At 43.3% G+C, this 20,397-nt stretch overlaps 1 protein-coding gene across 3 annotated transcripts; it reads left to right on the forward strand.

Moving 5' to 3' along the window:
- The first annotated feature begins 8,457 nt into the window (after window positions 1–8,457).
- Window positions 8,458–20,028, forward strand: LOC139531971 (zinc transporter ZIP12-like). Of its 3 annotated transcripts, none has more exons than XM_071329021.1 (13): window positions 8,458–8,581; window positions 11,526–11,808; window positions 14,835–15,155; window positions 15,335–15,542; window positions 15,679–15,824; window positions 15,945–16,116; window positions 16,382–16,554; window positions 16,989–17,141; window positions 17,541–17,636; window positions 18,512–18,587; window positions 18,780–18,938; window positions 19,134–19,321; window positions 19,558–20,028. In XM_071329021.1, the coding sequence occupies exons 1-13, from the start codon at window positions 8,559–8,561 to the stop codon at window positions 19,684–19,686; spliced, it is 2,127 nt and encodes a 708-aa protein (XP_071185122.1). In that variant the 5' UTR covers window positions 8,458–8,558; the 3' UTR covers window positions 19,687–20,028. The 3 variants fall into 3 exon arrangements, with proteins under 3 accessions (XP_071185122.1, XP_071185121.1, XP_071185123.1); XM_071329020.1 differs by lacking the exon at window positions 8,458–8,581 and adding an exon at window positions 10,203–10,329; XM_071329022.1 differs by lacking the exons at window positions 8,458–8,581; window positions 11,526–11,808; window positions 14,835–15,155; ... (1 more) ...; window positions 15,679–15,824; window positions 15,945–16,116 and having other exon boundaries at window positions 16,420–16,554; window positions 17,012–17,141.
- The last annotated feature ends 369 nt before the right edge of the window (window positions 20,029–20,397 follow it).

Genomic DNA, 20,397 nt, shown 5'->3' on the forward strand with positions numbered 1-20,397 from the left:
TCAGTCTGCTTTCCACCAAACACTGGGAGATTAAATCACCTTTCAGCAGGACAATAACCTAAAACACAAAGCCAAATCTACACTGGGGTTGCTCACCAAGAAGACTATGAGTGGCCAATTGAAAATCTATGGCAAGACCTGAAAATGGTTGTCTAGCAATGATCAACAACCAATTTTACAGAGCTTCCTGAATTTTGAAAATAATAATGGGCAAATGTTGCACAATCCAGGTGTGGAAAGCTCTTAGAGACTTACCCAGAAAGACTCACAGCTATAATCGCTGCCAAGGTGGTTACAGTGAGGGAAAAAAGTATTTGATCCCCTGCTGATTTTGTACGTTTGCCCACTGACAAAGAAATTATCAGTCTGTAATTTTAATGGTAGGTTTATTTGAACAGTGAGAGACAGAATATCAACAAAAAAATCCAGAAAAACGCATGTCAAAAATTTTATAAATTGATTTGCATTTTAATGAGGGAAATAAGTATTTGACCCCTCTGTAAAACATGACTTAGTACTTGGTGGCAAAACCCTTGTTGGCAATCACAGAGGTCAGATGTTTCTTGTAGTTGGCCACCAGGTTTGCACACATCTCAGGAGAGATTTTGTCCCACTCCTCTTTGCAGATCTTCTTCAAGTCATTAAGGTTTCGAGACTGACGTTTGGCAACTCGAACCTTCAGCTCCCTCCACAGATTTTCTATGGGATTAAGGTCTGGAGACTGGCTAGGCCACTCCAGGACCTTAATGTGCTTTTTCTTGAGCCACTCCTTTGTTGCCTTGGCCGTGTGTTTTGGGTCATTGTCATGCTGGAATACCCATCCACGACCCATTTTCAATACCCTGGCTGAGGGAAGGAGGTTTTCACCCAAGATTTGACGGTACATGGCCCCGTCCATCGTCCCTTTGATGCGGTGAAGTTGTCCTGTCCCCTTAGCAGAAAAACACCCCCAAAGCATAATGTTTCCACCGCCATGTTTGACGGTGGGGATGGTTTCTTGGGGTCATAGGCAGCATTCCTCCTCCTCCAAACACGGCAAGTTGAGTTGATGCCAAAGAACTCCATTTTGGTCTCATCTGACCACAACACGTTCACCCAGTTGTCCTCTGAATCATTCAGATGTTCATTGGCAAACTTCAGACGGGCATGTATATGTGCTTTCTTGAGCAGGGGGACCTTGCGGGCGCTGCAGGATTTCAGTCCTTCACGGCGTAGTGTGTTACCAATTGTTTTCTTGGTGACTATGGTCCCAGCTGCCTTGAGATCATTGACAAGATCCTCCTGTGTAGTTCTGGGCTGATTCCTCACCATTCTCATTATCATTGCAACTCCACGAGGTGAGATCTTGCATGGAGCCCTAGGCCAAGGGAGTTTGACAGTTCTTTTGTGTTTCTTCCATTTGCGAATAATCGCACCAACTGTTGTCACCTTCTCACCAAGCTGCTTGGCAATGGTCTTGTAGCCCATTCCAGCCTTGTGTAGATCTACAATCTTGTCCCTGACATCCTTGGAGAGCTCTTTGGTCTTGGCCATGGTGGAGAGTTTGGAATCTGATTGATTGATTGCTTCTGTGGACAGGTGTCTTTTATACAGGTAAGAAACTGAGATTAGGAGCACTCCCTTTAAGAGTGTGCTCCTAATCTCAGCTCGTTACCTGTATGAAAGACACCTGGGAGCCAGAAATCTTTCTGATTGAGAGGGGGTCAAATACTTATTTCCCTCATTAAAATGCAAATCAATTTATAACGTTTTTGACATGCGTTTTTCTGGATTTTTTTGTTGTTATTCTGTCTCTCACTGTTCAAATAAACCTACCATTAAAATTATAGACTGATCATTTCTTTGTCAGTGGGCAAATGTACAAAATCAGCAGGGGATCAAATACTTTTTTCCCTCACTGTATATTGACTCAGGGGTGTGAATACTTATGTACATTTTATATTTCTGTATTTCATATTCAAAACATTTGCAAAAATGTCTAAAAACATGTTTTCACCTTGTCATTATAAGGTATTATGTGTAAAATATATATTTATTCCATTTTGAATTCAGGCTGTAACTGTAACGGCTTTCTTCCTGGGATGAAGGAGAGGACCAAAACGCAGCGTGGCTAGTGTTTAACATGTTTAATAAAGAATAAGAACGTGAACACTACAAGCTACAAAACAATAAATGTGAAAACCGGAAACAGTCCTATCTGGTGCAGAACACAAAGACAGAAAACAATCACCCACAAACCAACAGTGCAAACAGGCTACCTTAATATGGTTCCCAATCAGAGACAATGACAAACACCTGCCTCTGATTGAGAACCATATTAGGCCAAACAACAAACCCAACATAGAAACACAAAACATAGAATGCCCACCCAGCTCACGTCCTGACCAACTAAACAAAGACTAAACAAAGGAAATAAGGTCAGGAACGTGACAGTAACACAACAAAATGTGGAATAAGTCAAGGGATATGAATACTTTCTGAAGGCACTGTATGTCAAAGTGTGTCAAATATGTAAGTTTATAAACACTTTACGTTAAACGCATTATTTGTGTAAGTGTCCCTAACCTTGCCAACAAACAAAGAGCAGTGAATGGATCAGTGGTTCACCAATCAGACCATTGATGTGCTCGGCCACAGGAACAAGGGGGTGATGTGTAATGATGAAACAAGAATGTTTCTTTGGGACCATCAGGCAACATCTTGATGAGTGATACACAGGAATGTTCATGCAATGTTCCCATGAAACGTGTCTAGAACATTAATATCTTATATTCTGAGAACATGGCACCCATGTTTTGTGTATGTTTGGTGGAACATTGATGGAATATTCTCCTAACCCTTAGAAAACTGGACACATTCATTTTCTTCCAATGAAACATTAATATTTAAAATTCTGAGAACATGGTAATCACGTTCTGGGTAAGTTATGTTTGATATGAAGGGAATGGTCTCTTGGAAACAGTCCTTGTAAGTCAATTTTTATTAAATTGTTAAAACATTTCTAGCCTGCCTATCTGTGCGTACCAGGGTTGACGTGTTATGCTCGACCCGCTCAGTTTACACCATAAAACACCGGCAAATGGCCAAATAGAGCCAACTCAACCGGCTTTTCCACTTTGATTTAACTATTAGATGTTCAATGTTTCTTCTGAAAAAAAAAACGTTTTTTAAAGGAAAAGTTTCACGTAACAGGGTTGACCTTAAAATGAGGGACAGACGTCAATGAATCACTAATCACATGAAATAAATAATACTCTTCAGAAATGACTGTCTAAGCAACAAAAGCACTAGAGCTTTACAATGATGATGACAACTTGAAGAAATGTTGGGGTTAAGTGGGTTAAAATCTTTCTAGAAGTCACAGAGGGTGCACGGACGAACATTCTAAAATGCAGAATTTTGGCACTTCAGCAAGTTTTTATTCAAATGAAAAACCTGATTGATTGAATTCTCCATGTGGTCTATATATATATATATTAAAGGGCACTTCATTTAATATAACAGGATTTTAAAATTCAATATTGGTGCACAATTTCTACTTAAAATATCAAAAGGCACGTGGAACAACCCTATTACACATATTTACGAGGACAGGAAGAGATGGAGAGAGAGAGGAGAGAGCTCAAATTAATGTTACCATTAGCACCACAAAGAGCCTCAGAAAGGAGAGTGGTGTGGAATGTCCAGTGTGCCCTTTAGGCTGTCCAACCCTGTCCAACAACACAAAGGAAACACAGTGCCTCAAAACCCACTCCAACCTAACTTTCAGCAGGTCCTTAACTACACACACACCAGTTACAGTAATTAACAACATCTGAGAGAAATGAACAGACTTGGATTAAAATTCACTCCTTAACTCAGTCAGTCACAAAGTCAGTCAGTGAATCAAGTCAGTAAGTCACTAACCCAGCTAACAATTCTAGGGAGAAATAACGTTTTTGTAACTCTAATGTTCCACTAATGTTAGTGTCTAGTTTTCCGTTAGTTCGTGGAACATTCTGTCTCTGTTAGCAAAAACCTTCTGATAACATGTTTAGGTGTTAAAGTTAGGAGACCATTGCCTTAATGTCAAACATAACTTATGTAGAATGTGGTTACAATGTTCTCAGAATATACAACAATGGTGTAAAAGCATTTCATGGGACATTGCAAGAACATTCATGCATCCATTTTTCTGAATATTCCACCACCGTCCCACCAAACATGCATAGGACATGGTGGCCATGTTCTCACAATATAAGATATGAATGTTCTAGACACGTTTCATGGGAACGTTGCAAGAACATTTCTGTGTATCAGTTGTCAGGAAGTCACCTGATGGTCCCAAAGAAACGCTCTACCCCCAACAAAATCACTAAACATCACGCCTTGTTACTGTTTCCAATGTCAATCAAGGCCTTGATTTGTGAACCACAGATTCATTCACAGCTCTTTTTGTCTGTTGGCAAGGTTGACTATAGTCACACAGTGATTGTAACATACAGTGTTTTCGAATAACATATTTGACATGATTACATTGTACATGTTAATTTATACAGTAATTATTATTCAACATGTCCTCTCCTGGGAATTGAACCGCCCTTTCTGCTAAAACAGCCTTCACTCTTCTGGGAAGGCTTTCCACTAGGTGTTGGAACATTGCTGCAGGGACTTGCTTCCATTCAGCCACAAGAGCATTACTGAGGTCGGGCACTGATGTTGGGCGATTAGGCCTGGCTCGTAGTCGGTGTTCCAATTCATCCCAAAGATGTTCGATGGGGTTGAGGTCAGGGATCTGTGCAGGCCAGTCAAGTTCTTCCACACCGATTTTGACAAAACATTTCTGTATGGACCTCGCTTTGTGCACAGGGACATTTTCATGCTGAAACAGGAAAGGGCCTTTCCCAAACGCTTGCCACAAAGCACAGAATTATCTAGAATGTCATTGTATGCTGTAGCATTAAGATTTCCCTTCACTGGAACTAAGGGGACTAGCCCAAACCATGAAAAACATTATTCCTCCTCCACAAAACTTTAGAGTTGGCACTATGCATTTGGGCAGGTAGTGTTCTCCAGAGAATGCGTTTCCACTGCTATAGAGTCCAACGGGGTCGAGTTTTACACCACTCCAGCCGACGCTTGACATTGCACATGGTGATCTTAGACGTGTGCGTGCGGGTGCCTGGCCATGGAAACTCATTTCATGAAGCTCCTGACGCACAGTTCTTGTGCTAAAGTTGATTCCAGAGGCAATTTGGGAACTCGGTAGTGAGTGTTGCAACCGAGGACAGACAATTTTCACCCGCTGCGCCCTTCAGCACTCGGCGGTCCCGTTCTATGAGCTTGTGTGGCCTACCACTTCGCGGCTGAGCCGTTGTTGCTCCTAGACATTTCCACGTCACAATAACAGCACTTAGAGTTGACCGGGGCAGCTCTAAGAAGGGCAGAAATGTGACAAACTAACTTGTTGGAAAGGTGGCATCCTATGACGGTGCCATGTTGAAAGTCACTGAGCTCTTCAGTACTGGCCATTCTGCTGCCAATGTTTGTCTATGGAGATTGCATGTCTGTGTCCTCGATTTTATACACCTGTCAGCAACAGATATGTATAGGGGTAAGGTCACTAAGCAACAGGATAAAAGATAAACAGAGTAGCAGAAGCTAGTATGTGAGTGGGTGTGCGTGTGGGTAGTCAGTGTAAATGTACGTGCATATTATGTGTGAGTGAGCAGATGATGGAGTGAGTCTGTGTGCGTGAGTGTGTAGGGCCCTGTGAGTGTGCATAGAAACAGTGAAATACAAAAAAGAAAAGGTCAACAAAGATACAAGATTAACTTAGAAATTCTTGTAGCTATTTATCAGTCTTATTGCTCGGGGATAGAATCTGTTCATGTGCCTGTTGGTGCCAGACTTGATGAACCGGTACCACTTGACGAGCTAAAGCAGAGAGAATAGTCTATGGTTTGGGTGGTTGGAGTCTTTTTTTCTGGGCCTTCCAACCATACCACCTGATATACAGTGCCAGTCAAAAGTTTGGACGCACCTACTCATTCAAGGGTTTTTCTTTATTTTTGCTATTTTCTACATTGTATTATAATAGTGAAAACATTAAAACCATGAAATAACACATATGGAATAATGTAGTAACCAAAAAAGTATTAAACAAATCAAAATATATTTTAGATTTTAGATTCTTTAAAGTAGCCACCCTTTGCCATCTTTGCACACTCTCAGCATTCTCTCAACCAGCTTCATGAGGATGGCAGTCTTGAAGTAGTTCCCACATATGCTGAGCACTTGTTGGCTGCTTTTCCTTCACTCTGTGGTCCAACTCATCCCAAACCATCTCAATTGGGTTGAGGTTGGGTGATTGTGGCGGCCAGGTCATCTGATGCAGCACTCCATCACTCTCCTTCTTGGTCAAATAGCCCTTACACAGCCTGGATGTGTGTTGGGTCATTGTCCTGTTGAAAAACAAATTATAGTCCCACTAAGTGCAAACTAGATGTGATGGCGTATCGCTGCAGAATGCTGTGGTAGCCACGCTGGTTAAGTGTGCCTTCAATTCCAAATAAATCACTGACAGTTTCTCCAGAAAAGCAACCCCACACCATCACAGCTCCTCCTCCATGCTTCACGGTGGGAACCACACATGCGGAGATCATCCGTTCAACTACTCTTCATCTCACAAACACAGTGGTTAGAAGCAAAAATCGAAAATTTGGACTCATCAGACCAAAGGACAGATCTCCACCGGTCTAATGTCCATTGCTCGTGTTTCTTGGCCCAATTTGACTATGAAAGCCTGATTCAAGCAGTCACCTCTGAACAGTTGGTGTTGAGATGTGTCTGTTACTTGAACTCTGTGAAGCATTTATATGGGCTGCAATCTGAGGTGCAGTTAACTCTAATTAATTTGGTGACTAGCATGGAGGGGTCAATGGTGTTGAACGCTGAGCTGTAGTCAATTAACATTATTCTCACATAGGTATTCCTATTATCTAGACGGGTGAAGGCAGTGTGGAGAGCAATTGAGATTGCGTCATCTATGGATCTTTTGGGGCGGTATTTTTTATTTTATTTTTATTTTACCGTTATTTTACCAGGTAAGTTGACTGAGAACACGTTCTCATTTGCAGCAACGACCTGGGGAATAGTTACAGGGGAGAGGAGGGGGATGAATGAGCCAATTGTAAACTGGGGATTATTAGGTGACCGTGATGGTTGAGGGCCAGATTGGGAATTTAGCAAATTGCAAATTGGAGTGTGTCTAGGGTGTCTGGGGTGATGTCTCTCAAAGCACTTCATGATTATTGGCATGAAGCATTAGTTCTTGGGGACAGGAATGATGGTGGTCATCTTAAAATATGTGGGGATTACAGACTGGGACAAGGAGAGGTTGAAAATGACCGTGAATATGCCTGCCAGCTGTTCTGTGCATGCTCTGAGAACGCCCCTTGGAATACCGTTGGGCCCTGCGGCATTGCGGGTGTTGACCTGGTTAAAGAGCTTTCTCACGTCGGCCTCGGAGAGCGAGATCACCCAATCCTCTGGGTCGGTGACGGCCCTCACACCCGGCACGATGTTGTTGTCAAAGCATGCATACAAAGCATTCAGTTCGTCTGGTAGAGAGGCATCATTGGGCAGATCACGGTTGGGTCTTCCTTTGTAATCCGTAATGGACTGTAGCCCCTGCCACATGCGCCAGGCGGCGAAGCCTATTTAATATGATTTCACCTTATTCCCATATTGTCCTTTTGCTCGTTTGATGACTCTGCGGAGTGTCATAGCGGGGTTGTGTATGATAGCTCTGTGTGTGGTAGCTCTGTCCTTTAGTTTAGCGCCAACCTCTGTGTTAATCCAGGGCTTTTGATTGGGGAAGCAGCGAACCCTAACGTGGCCGATACATTTTCTAATGAAGCCGGTAATGGAGGTGGTTAGCTCGTCTCAAAGCATATTCCAATCAGCGCTAGCAAAGCAGTCCGATAGCATAATCTCTGATTCTGGTTACCATTTCTCAACGGAGCGTGTCACGAGTACTTCCTGTTTGTGTTTCTGCTTGTAAACAGGAAGCAGGAGTACGGAGTCATGATCAGATTTGCCGAATGGTCTAGGACTTTATCGCCGCTAGTGGTATTGGAGATGTGTTGATGGAATTTGGGCATCACGTGTCTTAGTGACGCAGAATTAAAATCGCTGGCAACCAGAAAACCAGCCTCTGGATGTAGCTTTTCTTATTGGTTTATAGCCTTGTACAGTTCATTAAGTGCCAGCTTGTTATTTTCTTGTTTTGAGGTGGAATGTATATGTTACGGATACAGGTATCCTGAGTGTGTATCCTGTGTGTGTATTTTCTTTTCTCTCCTTCTCCCCTCACAGGTGGCAATCATCAGTCACCAATCAGTCGCTAATCAGAAGACACCTGCTTCTTTTCTTTTACCCTATCACATCCTATTTCCCTTGGTTTAAAAACCAAGTCAGTTGTTTTCTCTGGAGCTCGATCTCTCTGTGTCTCAAACTCTCTTTGTCTCGCTGTATGCAGAGATCGCTTTTATTTTTATTTTTTTTCTCCCCCCAACATGTCACATTTGTCTCGAATTATGTGAGTATGTATTGTGGTGCTTCATGACTGTTTGTTGGTGGGAAAAGGGGGTACCAAGACAAGTCGCCCATGGGCATACATTACCCGTAGGAATACTTTTGAACATTTTTGGTTAGTTAGTTAGCTGTATTGAAGTAGGCTAGTCTAGCTTAGGGGTGTTTTTGAATAGTAGTTTCTTTCCTTGGTCCAATTCAGCCCCTCTTCCTGCCCCCCTTTACCGTGTGTTTAAAAATAAACCAATAGTGTTTGACTAGATTTAAGATGTCTGTGGTTATTAGTTCTCACTGTTCCTTTTTCACTGTTATAATTTGCATGAGTTGTTACGGGTCTCGTATCCATCCCCCCTAGACTGCAGGGCCATAGAGATTCGTAACAGTATACAACAGTAACGATAACAGCTGAAAACTCCCTCGGGAAGTAGAAGGGTCGCCATTTGACCATGTATTCCAAGATGGGTTAACAGTGGGTCGCCACTTCCACCGCACTAGAGTTAGCACACCAGTTGATGTGGATGCAGAGGCAAACCCCTCCCCGCCTCAATTTCCCTGACTCCACTGTCCTTTCAGCCGGGTGAGTTGGATAGCCATGGGGGCTATCTTGTCCGGGAGCCGTGTTTCAGAAAAGCAAAGAATATTGCAGTTTCGAGAGTCACGTTGGTAGCAGATCCGCGATCGGAGATCATCCATCTCATTATCAAGTGACAGTACATTGGCCAGTAGAATGGAGGGAAGTGGCTGGTTTTCTCCTCACCTTAATCTCAGCAGGATCCCCCCCTCTTGCCTTTGTAACACCCTGGCGTTTCCTCTTGGGTGGCCTGAAAATTGGGTCGGAATTATGTAGAGCCCCTGGCAGATTAATCGAAGCTGAAATTAGGGTAAGTAACTGTCGATCTGATGTTCAAAAGTTCTTGTCGATTGTAAGAAATAATAGCGGATACGTTTCGTGAAAATAAAGTACAAATAAATGACTAAATAGTATAGTTGGGTCGGAGATTGCAAAACGCAGCCATCCAGTACCGCGCCATCTTGATCATGCAACGTACCCATGAAACGTGTATGACATATCTTAAGTTCTGAGAACATGGTAATCACATTCTGGGTAAATTCTTATTGACATTAAGGGAAAGGTCTCTGGAAAACATTCCTTGCTCATAAGGGGAACATTCCTATAAAATGAGACTTAAGTGAACGTTGTGGAAACATTTGTTGAACCTGAGAAGTCAGTCAGTCCCTCAGTCACTAATTCAGCCAGTCAGTCAGTCACTAAGTCGCTCACTCACTCAGTTACATTCAATTACATGCAATGCAAGTCATCTGCAAAGAAAATATTTATAGCTATTACTGTATTACATAACAGCATACTGCGGTCTATTCAGAGTGTGCATACGGATTGCTCTGTGGCAAAGAGCTTGCAGGAATGAGCAGTTCTCAGAACAGTGCTCTCTCAGGCTTCAATCATTCAACTAGATCATCTACACCCTTCCATTCTCCCCTGCCCACCACCCCACCACCCCACCAACTCGCCCACCCCCAGCCTGTGGTGTGCTGCTCCCAGTGCCCTCGTTGTTTCTCCATGGCAACCTGAGCACTATAAGGCAGGGGAACTGGCAGCTAATCCTCAGGAGCTTACACAATGCTTACTTCTTCTCATAAGAGGGTTTTACCGATGCAAGTGGTTCTCCGAAAACAACACAAACCCGTCCTCTCATCCACCAGAGTAGGAAAACAAAAGGTAGAGAGGGAAAAACGGTAGGTAGCTAGGTCTCTTCATGTTTCATTAAATGTTTTGTTTCATTTTTTCCCAATGGTAGTTTTGGATGGGTATACAGTTTTATACGATCTTACAGAAGTGTGTGTGTTCAGATTTGTCTGACATGCAGGGTACGTGGTGTGTGGGAGGATGTTGCGAATGCGTTCAGAGGTAGTGTTGGCGTGCATGCACTTGTGCGTTTGACCTGTGGCGACTCAGGAACCATACAGCAAAAATACTTCTATGTTAATGTCTGGGGATCTGCTTCAGGCATCTGGGACTGTTACTCAGCATGCTGCTTCCTGTATTAGTATGTCCTCATGTTGTGGGATTCGTCTGTGTTCTACAGCTATTTATTATTGTTTAGATGTGTGATGGTAATCTGACTCATTGGTGAGCAGGTGGATATCCAGTGATTTTTTTTCAATTTAAAAAAAGAACTTGAACATCTATTTCTATACAGTAAGAGTGCATGTGTTCATGATAAGTGTTCCACTAGAATGTGTTATAGCCTTTGTTCTGGTAATATGGCTTAACTCTCTAATCTGCAACATTTTCCTTCGGAGGAATGTTGTTTAGAAAATCCGTATGTCTGATCTGCAGCTAATAGTTCAGAGGGAACTTTCCCCCAAACATGATACACAAGTTACTGCTGAGTGCATCCACTCGGGAGTTTCTCCATCCATTTGGCCCTTGTCTCATTACCAACATGCTGTATGGCAGGCTCTATCCATATGGATCAATTACTGTATTTAAACTCAAAGTCCTTCCCTTCATGCTCCCTCCCTCCCTCCCCTGCCCCCTTTTCTTTCTCCCCTTCTCGCACCCTCTCCCTGCCCTTAGTTCTCTCTCACTTGCTTGCACTAATCCCTTTGTTGTGGAGTACTGAGGGGCCAGGGCTCTTGGTTGACTGGCCATCCCTGTGTAATGGGGGCTAATTCGGGTGAAGGGTGCCCAGCCAGCCCTCCTGCTGGCCATCCTCCACTAGATTAGGCGGGGCGGGTACATTTTTAAGGCCTCCCTTAGCCCAAACACATTCTCCCCCTCGTTGCTTCTAGCCTTGCTCTCTCTAACTCTCTTTCTCTGTCTGTCTTTCTCAATCCTATTTTCCCTGCCTGATAACTTCTCTCTTTCTCGAACTCTTCGCTCCACTCTCTCTTTTTTTTCCTCTCCTCCTTGTCGTCTCTCCATCCAGCCCTAAGTCAGTGGCAGGGGTCCCAGGTGGGACCATGCGTTTCTGGAGCCATGCTGTCCCCACATTGCTCCTTCTACCCCTGTGTCTGCTGGGGAGGATTGTGGAGGGCCAGGCCCCAGAACATGGCAAGGAGAGGGGCTACCTGCAGGAGGCCATCAGGGCTCTACAACTTGAGTCTCAGACCCAGCTCCAGAGGAACCAGACAGGGATCCTACTCTCCACTGTCCTCCAGGCTGTGCACTGTGCAGAACGGATTGGGGGATCACAGAAGCTCTGTGACAGGGTAAGGCCTAGAACGTTCTATGACATCCAACTGTTACTCTATCTGCTATGGGGTTCTATGCATAACGTTCTACTATGACACCTTTTATTCCATTTAAGGTTTTACTCCCAAAAAATAACGTTAATGTTAACAGCAATTACTACCACAGTAGATACGATCTGCATTCACTCCTGTCTGTTCATTCTTTCAAACATGCTTGTCATGGTTGGAGTGTGTGGAGGCTTAAGGCCTTGACCTCTATGCAGCACTCATGCTGAGTGGCTTTAGAGGTCCCTCAATTTGACAGAACACTACATAAAAATGTGGTCTGTGAGGCGCTGTGTTTCTGTGTTTGTATGGGTGGGATTACAGTGTGTGTCAGAAGCCCTGAATGGAGGTCTCATTTGAGCAGGGGTTTTAGAAATTAAGAAAGCAACTCCTTCATTAGAAACCGACACTTATGACCCTGAAACATTGCGCATTGAAAATATTTGCAAGGGTTAGAGCCTTGCCCACTCTCTTGCTCTTGTGTTTGTCTGGCCAGGGCTGTATTCACAGTAACACAAAGCTCCTCATGTGGGTAAAACAGGCCTATTATCAAACAATGAAGGGAGAGAGAGATTTAAAAAAAAATATCTGTGCATTACATGGATTCAATTGCCTTTCACAGGGGGAAAAGCATATTGCCTCATTTTATATGACCTCAACACAGAACAAAATGTTAACTGTAACAAAGAACATGCCTTGTATCGTTAGCACAAAGTGTTTGCTTGATGGCTTTAAGTCCTTTTAGTCAAATGTACAGATTTCTTATTAATCACTCTATTCATATTCACTAATGGCTGGCCAATTTGACCTGGATAAAAATGAGTTACAGTAAATCCATTTGTACTGATTCCATGGCACAGGGTGTATGAGTTGATATATACAGTACCAGTCAAAAGTTTGGACATCTACTCATTCAAGGGTTTTTCTTTATTTGTACTATTTTGTACATTGTAGAATAATAGTGAAGACATCAAAACTATGAAATAACACATATGGAGTCATGTAGTAACCCAAAAAATGTTAAACAAATCAAAATCTATTTTAGATTTGAGATTCTTCAAAGTAGCCACCCTTTGCCTTGATCATAGCTTTGCACACGCTTGGCATTCTCTCAACCAGCTTCATGAGGTAGTCACCTGGAATGCTTTTCCAACAGTCTTAAAGGAGTTCCCACATGCTGAGCACTTGTTGGCTGCTTTTCATTCACTCTGCGGTCCAACTCATCCCTAACCATCTCAATTGGGTTGAGGTCAGGTGATTGTGGAGGCCAGGTCATCTGATGCAGCACTCAATCTTATTTTTGGTAAAATAGCGCTTACAGGTGTGTTTTTGGTCATTGTTCTGTTGAAAAACAAATGATAGTCCCACTAAGCGTAAACCAGATGGATGGCGTATCGCTGCAGAATGCTGTGGTAGCCATGCTGGTTAAGTGTGGCTTCAATTCTAAAGAAATCACCAACAGTGTCACCCCCACACCACAACTCTTCCTCCATGCTTCATGGTGCGGAGATAATTCCTTCATGCTTCACGGTGTGGATGCGGAGATCATCCGTTCACCTACTCTGAGTCTCACAAAGACACAGCGGTTGGAACCAAACTTCTCAAATTTGGAATCATCAGACCAAATTGAGTGGCTTTAGATTGGCTGACTGGAAATGCATTCCAGGTGACTATCTCAACCAGCTTCATGGGGTAATGACAAGTGTGCAAAGCTGTCATCAAGGCAAAGTTTGGCGACTTTGAAGAACCTTAAATATGAAATATAAAGAAGAACCCTTGAATGAGTAGGTGTCAACTTTTGACTGGTACTGTATAAATGCAAAATTTCAAAGATTTTACTTATGAACTACAACTAAGGAAATCAGTCAATTGAAATAAATTCATTATGCCCTAATCTATGGATTTTACATGACTGGGCAGGGGTGCAGCCATGGGTGAGACTGGGATGGCATAGGCCCACCCACTTGGTAGCCAGACCCACCCACTGGGAAGTCATGCCCAACCAATCAGAACTTGTTTTTCCCCACAAGGGCTTTATTACAGACAGAAATACTCCCGCAGGTGGAGGTCCCGGGCTGGTATGTTTACACGTGGTTGTGAGGCTGGTTGGACATACTGCCAAATTCTCTAAAATGATTTAGTGGGCAGCTTATGGTAGAGAAATTAACATTTACATTTTCTGGCAACAGTTTTGGTGGACATTCCTCGAGTCAGCATGCCAATTGCACACTCAACTTGAGACATCTGTGGCATTGTGTCGTGTGACACATCTGCACATTTTAAAGTGGCCTTTTATTGTCCCCAGCACAAGGTGCATGTGTAATGATCATGCTGTTTAATCATCTTCTTGATATGCCACACCTGTCAGGTGGATGGATTATCTTGGAAAATTATAAATGCTCACTAACAGGGATGTAAACAAATTTGTGTACAAACTTCGAGGGAAATGAGCTTTCTGTGACTATGGAACATTTCAGGAATTTTTATTTCAGCTCATGAACACTTTAGATGTTGCGTTTTTATATATTTGTTCAGTGTAGCATTCACTTTTTATCAGTTTCTAGTAGATAGACGATATGGTCCAAGAGAAAATAGCCTAATTAATGAAAAAAGCATCTAATCAACAAAGGCATTATTATATAACTGCAACTCTTCCAACTATTGACGTCTTTTACAACTGCCAACAGTTTGACAGTAAAACATTGGCGACAAATACATACTGACGTAGTAAAATAAATACAAAAAATAGTGATCATTACAGACACCTGTACAAATCTGAAGTACCCAAAAGGGCCACTAGATGTCTCGTGAGATATTCAATCAAATTCTGATAGGGTTGAAAGGGAGGGTATATTACTGGAAACCTATTTCAGCCTGACTCATTTTGTAAGCTTCCAGTAAAGGTTTTACTTCATTTCCAAGCAGCTGAAATGTTTACTTTGCAACATATCCCCTACGTCACACACACTGCATAACATGTTTGATTGCTATGTTTACAGTGCCTCACTCCAGACCTTGTCCTCTCTGTCCTGGAGGATGATAGGAAGGCTTACCTCACCGAGGATGACTACCATAGAGTTTCCACCGTTCTGCTCTACTACATGATCAACATGGAAGACCTGTGTGCCACCAACCCCTCCCCTTCCTCCTTTCCCTCCTCCTTGTCACCTAGCTACCAGTACTACCTTCTGGCCCTGACTAACCTCCAACCTACAGAAGAAAGAGGCTTCCTCTCCAATGAGATAGAGAGCATTCTGCAGCTCATCAACCAGAACTATCAACCACCTGCTCCAGAGACATCTGGCTCCTCCCACTCACAGGTAAGACTGCTGCACCTCTAGCATAAAATGTCATGTCAACCAAAGGCCCAGTTCTTCACATCACCAGAGAATCATTTCAATCTACACACATTGAAATAGCCTCAGACTGTTAGAGATGGACACTGGAGAGTTACAGGAAGATATTCCCGGTTGTAATCCAGTAACACATCATCCTTCAGTGTATCGATGCCTCCCATCTACTGGATGAGTTGGGGATCACAGATAGCCAAGGTGCTGATCCATCCTCAGTGTCCAAACTGTCTGCAGCCATCATCACCCACACCCTGCAGGGCCACTGTTTCAGCAAGAGGAACCTGCCCTCCCCTGCCTTCTTTACAGATTACATCTTCCAGTCTCTCAACCGCACCAGCAACCTACATGTCAGGGGTAAGTTTGAGTCCTGCCTATGAGTGATTTGACCATAGAGTTGGATAGAGGGCCCCAAAAGCTATTTAGTACATCTCTATAGATTTTAGTTTCTGTGGTGATGTAAGCGCTGTTTGATGGCAGTGCTGTTGCGTAGATTTGGAGGAGCTGCTGCACCAGCTTGGTGTGGGAGGTGGTGGAGGGGCCTATCACTCACATTGCAGGGAGAAGCGGAGCATCACAGGCCCCTCCCATATAGGGTGTGTCCATGAGCCTTTGGGGATCAACACAGACTGGACACAGGTGAGAAACTCAGACTCCACATTTAGTGGTGAAAACTGATTTGAGCTGAAAAGGCTCACGGTTCGAACTTGAGGAATCACCATGGAGCTTTCCCAGTTAAAATATTTTCTGTTTGATTAGGTATGCTTCTCAGCCAATCAGCTGGTGGATATTTTTGTTCTGGATCCGCATTTGACAATTTCCCGGGATCACTTCAGACACATCTGCCCAGCTGTTATCCAGCAGTTGCTAGGGAATGCCTGTGAGTCCACAGAGCCAGCTACACGAGGATCTCCACCCAGTGCCATTGAGAGTAAGACACTGTACCTCACAACCCATTAGAAATCAACAGCTTGTCTACACTGTCCTTTGACTGATGTCAATGTCTAGCTAAGATGTTCAGCATGCCCTCGTGTCACTATTTGTCCTGAGTATAGTCTAAAACATGTATAATCCATCTGTTGAACAATGCCGTTTATGTACGGCTTCAACACACAAAGCTGCTGTAGTCTGTCTCTTAACTATTGATGTTATCTCTGCTATAGTTCTGAACACATCTGTCTATGCTCTCTCTGTAGAATATGGCTACAGTACGGCTGCTGTGTTACTCATCACCGTGGGCTCCATGTTGGGCATCTGCCTGATCTTCTTCAACTCCTGCCAGGAGACCTACGCCCTCATCCTGCAGCTCTTTGTGGGCCTGGCCGTGGGAACCCTCTCAGGGGACGCCCTCCTGCACCTCATACCACAGGTATAGGGCACAGAGGCCATACTCATCCCACAAGTATAGGGCCATGGTCACACTTAAACCACAGGTAGGTCACAGAGGCCTCATAAACCTCATACCACAGTTATAGGGAATGGAGGTTATACTCATACCACAGGTATAGAGAATATCTCCTAAATGGTGACACCTCCCAAGTACATCAAATTGTGTTATAGCTGTTTCATGTAAACAAGCCAACCTATTTGGTGTAAGATATTTTCTAAGACTGCATAATAACAGTTTAACCATTGTTAAACAAACAGTATGGTCAGTGACATTACCCATTGGGATTTCCTTTCTATGTTAGCTCCCCTTTTTTCTATACTAGTCATGACTACTGGACTGATTACAAAACATATAAGAATGCTATCAATGTCGATTAAATGTCTCATTGTTTCCTCTCCCTGTCTCCTCTGGAGATCCTTGGCCTCCATGACGACAGTCACCATTACGATCATCACTTTACTGAGGGAAAGGAATACCTGTGGAAGATTTTGGGAATCATTGCTGGAATCTATGGCTTTTTCCTCATCGAAAGGATCTTCTCCCTTGTGATGCCATCACATGGCCATGTAAGATGATAGTTTATACTAAAGTATTTATTTCTGTCTCTTGGCATGTTCATCTTCCTGTTTTAAAACAACTAATATGCAGTTTGTTACCCACCAACATTGAACTACAGGCCTGGAAAGGAGGGAACAATAACTGTTAGCAGGCTGTTTCATGTCCAAATCTGAATGTCATCTATTGAAATCCATAAAAAAAATAAAGGTTAATGACTATTTTCCCATTGGCCCTGGCTGAAACTTGGCATGAAGCTGCATCCCCATGGCTTCTGGTCAAAAATAGTGCACTACATAGGGAATAGGATGCCATTTGTGACAGCGCCTGAGCTGACTGCAGGTGGCTGTGGCTCTGGCTGGTGGCCTCTGGAGTGACTGGAGGCTGATGAGTCTCTTTTTCTCTGGCAGGGTCACGGGGGCCTGGGCAATTCCCATGACCTCCCCCTGGAGCTCAACTGCAACGGCCAGTCACAGAGGGGCATGTCTATCTCAACCATGCAGCTGGTGAGTGTTTGTCCCTCTCTGGCACATATACAGTAGTGTAACAGGCAGCACTTCAAAAAAACACATGGTCAGTGATTGCATCAATGGACAGTTGAAGCAATATGAAACCTATTGGTGTCCCTTGAACTTCCTCATGAGAGCAGAAAAGGAGAACTCAATTGAAGGTGCATCCTCACACATGTCCCCTAGGCTTGTTTGGACATGAGCTGTCTGTGAAAGGGAAACAGTACTTTTTGAGCGCTTTTAAGGTTTCTGCTTTGAAGAGAGACAAACAGCTGCAGTGGTATAACTGTGTCCACTGATGCTTCAAATTAGAGCTGATGACAAATCTGTCAACCCTCTTTGAACTGGTTGAACACAATTGGCGTGATGCCATAGATCACTATTCTCAATATTAGGAAATATGTGTCTTTTTAACAAAGGCCTATCAACAACAAGAAAAAACATGGGTGAAGGTGGTGGAGGTTTGGAGTGAAATTGGTAGAAATGATCTGCCAATGTGCTGTGGGAGGCTAATATAAAAGCACAGGAATTCAAGAGGCTTATAGGATTCAAAAATATTTGTTCAACATTTTGAACAGTTTGAACTCTGATGTTGACGTGTACAGAATGTTGCATTGCAGGGAAAGTGAAGAGGGGTGTGGGCGAGAGTAAATCTGTAACAGGCCATGGTGTAGGAGACCTTGATGCTGCTGTTGAATAATTCATGCCTTGCGCGAATACAGAAACTGAGCAGTTTTGGTCAACTTCCTCTAGACTGTCCATGACATAGGCAGGGGGAACTGTGGTCACTTATGTGCTGCTTTTGTCATGGACCGGAGTAATATCATTAATGTAAGGAAAAATCCTCCAATGTATTTGTCTCTCGCCTACAGGGAACTGTGGAGGACTTAGAATGCACAGAAATCCCATCAGAGGAGGCTGAACCAAGAAGCCCTACGCATCAGACGAGTAAGTAAGATATTTCATCGTCCTCCTTTCTCCTTTATCTTCACTCACTGTCCCAGTCCTCAGTTCCCCCTCTGTTTAGTTTGATCCTTTTCTGTTTTGTGCTGTGTGTAATTAGTGGGACTGGGCTAGGGAACGTAGCAGATGGGCTTTCAGGACAGAGCTGCCACAGACAGACTTTCTTTGTGTTCCCAGGACAGGGTATTCCTGTACTGGCTGTGATGGTAATCGTGGGAGACAGCCTCCATAACTTTGCTGATGGCCTGGTGGTGGGGGCGGCCTTCTCCTCGTCCACCGAGACAGGCATGGCGACCACCGTGGCCATCCTCTGCCATGAAATCCCTCATGAAATGGGTGAGAGGTCACAGAGCAGCGGCTGAAAGGTCAAAGGTTGTTGGCATGGGGTGGCAGCGTTTCTTGTTCTTTTGTCAAACAAAAACCAAACATGACTTGAGTCATTTGTGTCCCAGTTGTGGAGAACTGAAAACGCTGGTTCTAAATTACCTAAAATATGTTCTTCTTACTTCGGTCTTCTTTTCTCTCTCTCAGGTGACTTTGCAGTGTTGCTAAGCTCAGGTCTCTCTGTGAGGAATGCAGTGATGATGAACCTCCTCAGTGCTCTGACGGCCTTCATCGGCCTCTACATCGGCCTCTTCGTCTCCTCGGAACCAGAGGTCCAGCAGTGGATCTTCACCGTTACCGCGGGGATCTTCCTCTATCTGTCGCTGGTAGAGATGGTGAGACTGGGCTACTGCTGTTCTTCGTAAAACACACACTGATAGATAGGGACAGGAGTTTAACCAGACAGTGTATCCCCCTGATCAGTCAGCTCGCACAGTCAAGAGAATCTTCTTGCCCTATTGATAGGTAATAAATTGTTACAATTCACAGGTGATTTGGGATAGAGATTTACCCAATAATCAAACTCCCAGACCCTAATTTCTCCCTCTTCTCTTCCTCCCCTTTCTCTCAGCTTCCAGAGATGAGTCGTGTGAAGACCAACAGGCCCTGTATCATGTTCCTCCTGCAGAACCTTGGCCTCCTAATGGGCTGGGCCTGTCTTCTGCTCCTTGCACTGTTTGAGCACAAACTTAAGTTTTGATGACAGGACACACACACATCCTACTCTGGTATCTGCCATGCAAATGTGTAATTGATGGCAATGTTGATGGTACTTTGTGGTCTTGTCAACAAAAAAAAAACATCTTGTTTATTGATTACTGTATTATTTACTGATACACCATATGAAGACAGCGAACAGCACATTTAAAATGACGCAAGAAACATTTCGTAAGTGACAGGATAATAGAGTGACGTGAATAATAGCAGTGACGATGTGAATCAAATGTCATTTTAGATCCAGTGGTTACGCATAATGTGTTAGAGCTGGATGAATCCATTTTTGTATGAATCAGATGACTAAATGTGATCTTTAGGACATGAACACATCTTCTGTGTGATTTATTTTTGTATGATGTACTGTGTAACATAGGGCACATAGCTAGCTTACAATCTGTCTGTCACATCTATGTCTGGACATGATAGTGTCAGATGTCTAGTCTACAGTGCCAGACGAGATCTTTATATACAGATACATTGCTTGTATGTGTATATTTACAATGATATACAGTGTCTTCAGAAAGTATTCAGACCCCTTGACTTTTTCCACATTTTGTTACGTTACAGCCTTACTCTAAAATCTATTAAATTGTTTGATGATAAAACAATCTACACACAATACCCCATAATGACAAAGCAAAATTGGATTTTTAGAAATTTTTGCTCTTTTTTTTTTTTAACCAACTGAAATATG

The sequence above is a fragment of the Salvelinus alpinus genome, chromosome 10 (assembly GCF_045679555.1).
Source record: "Salvelinus alpinus chromosome 10, SLU_Salpinus.1, whole genome shotgun sequence".
In the NCBI taxonomy this organism is placed as follows: domain Eukaryota; kingdom Metazoa; phylum Chordata; class Actinopteri; order Salmoniformes; family Salmonidae; genus Salvelinus; species Salvelinus alpinus.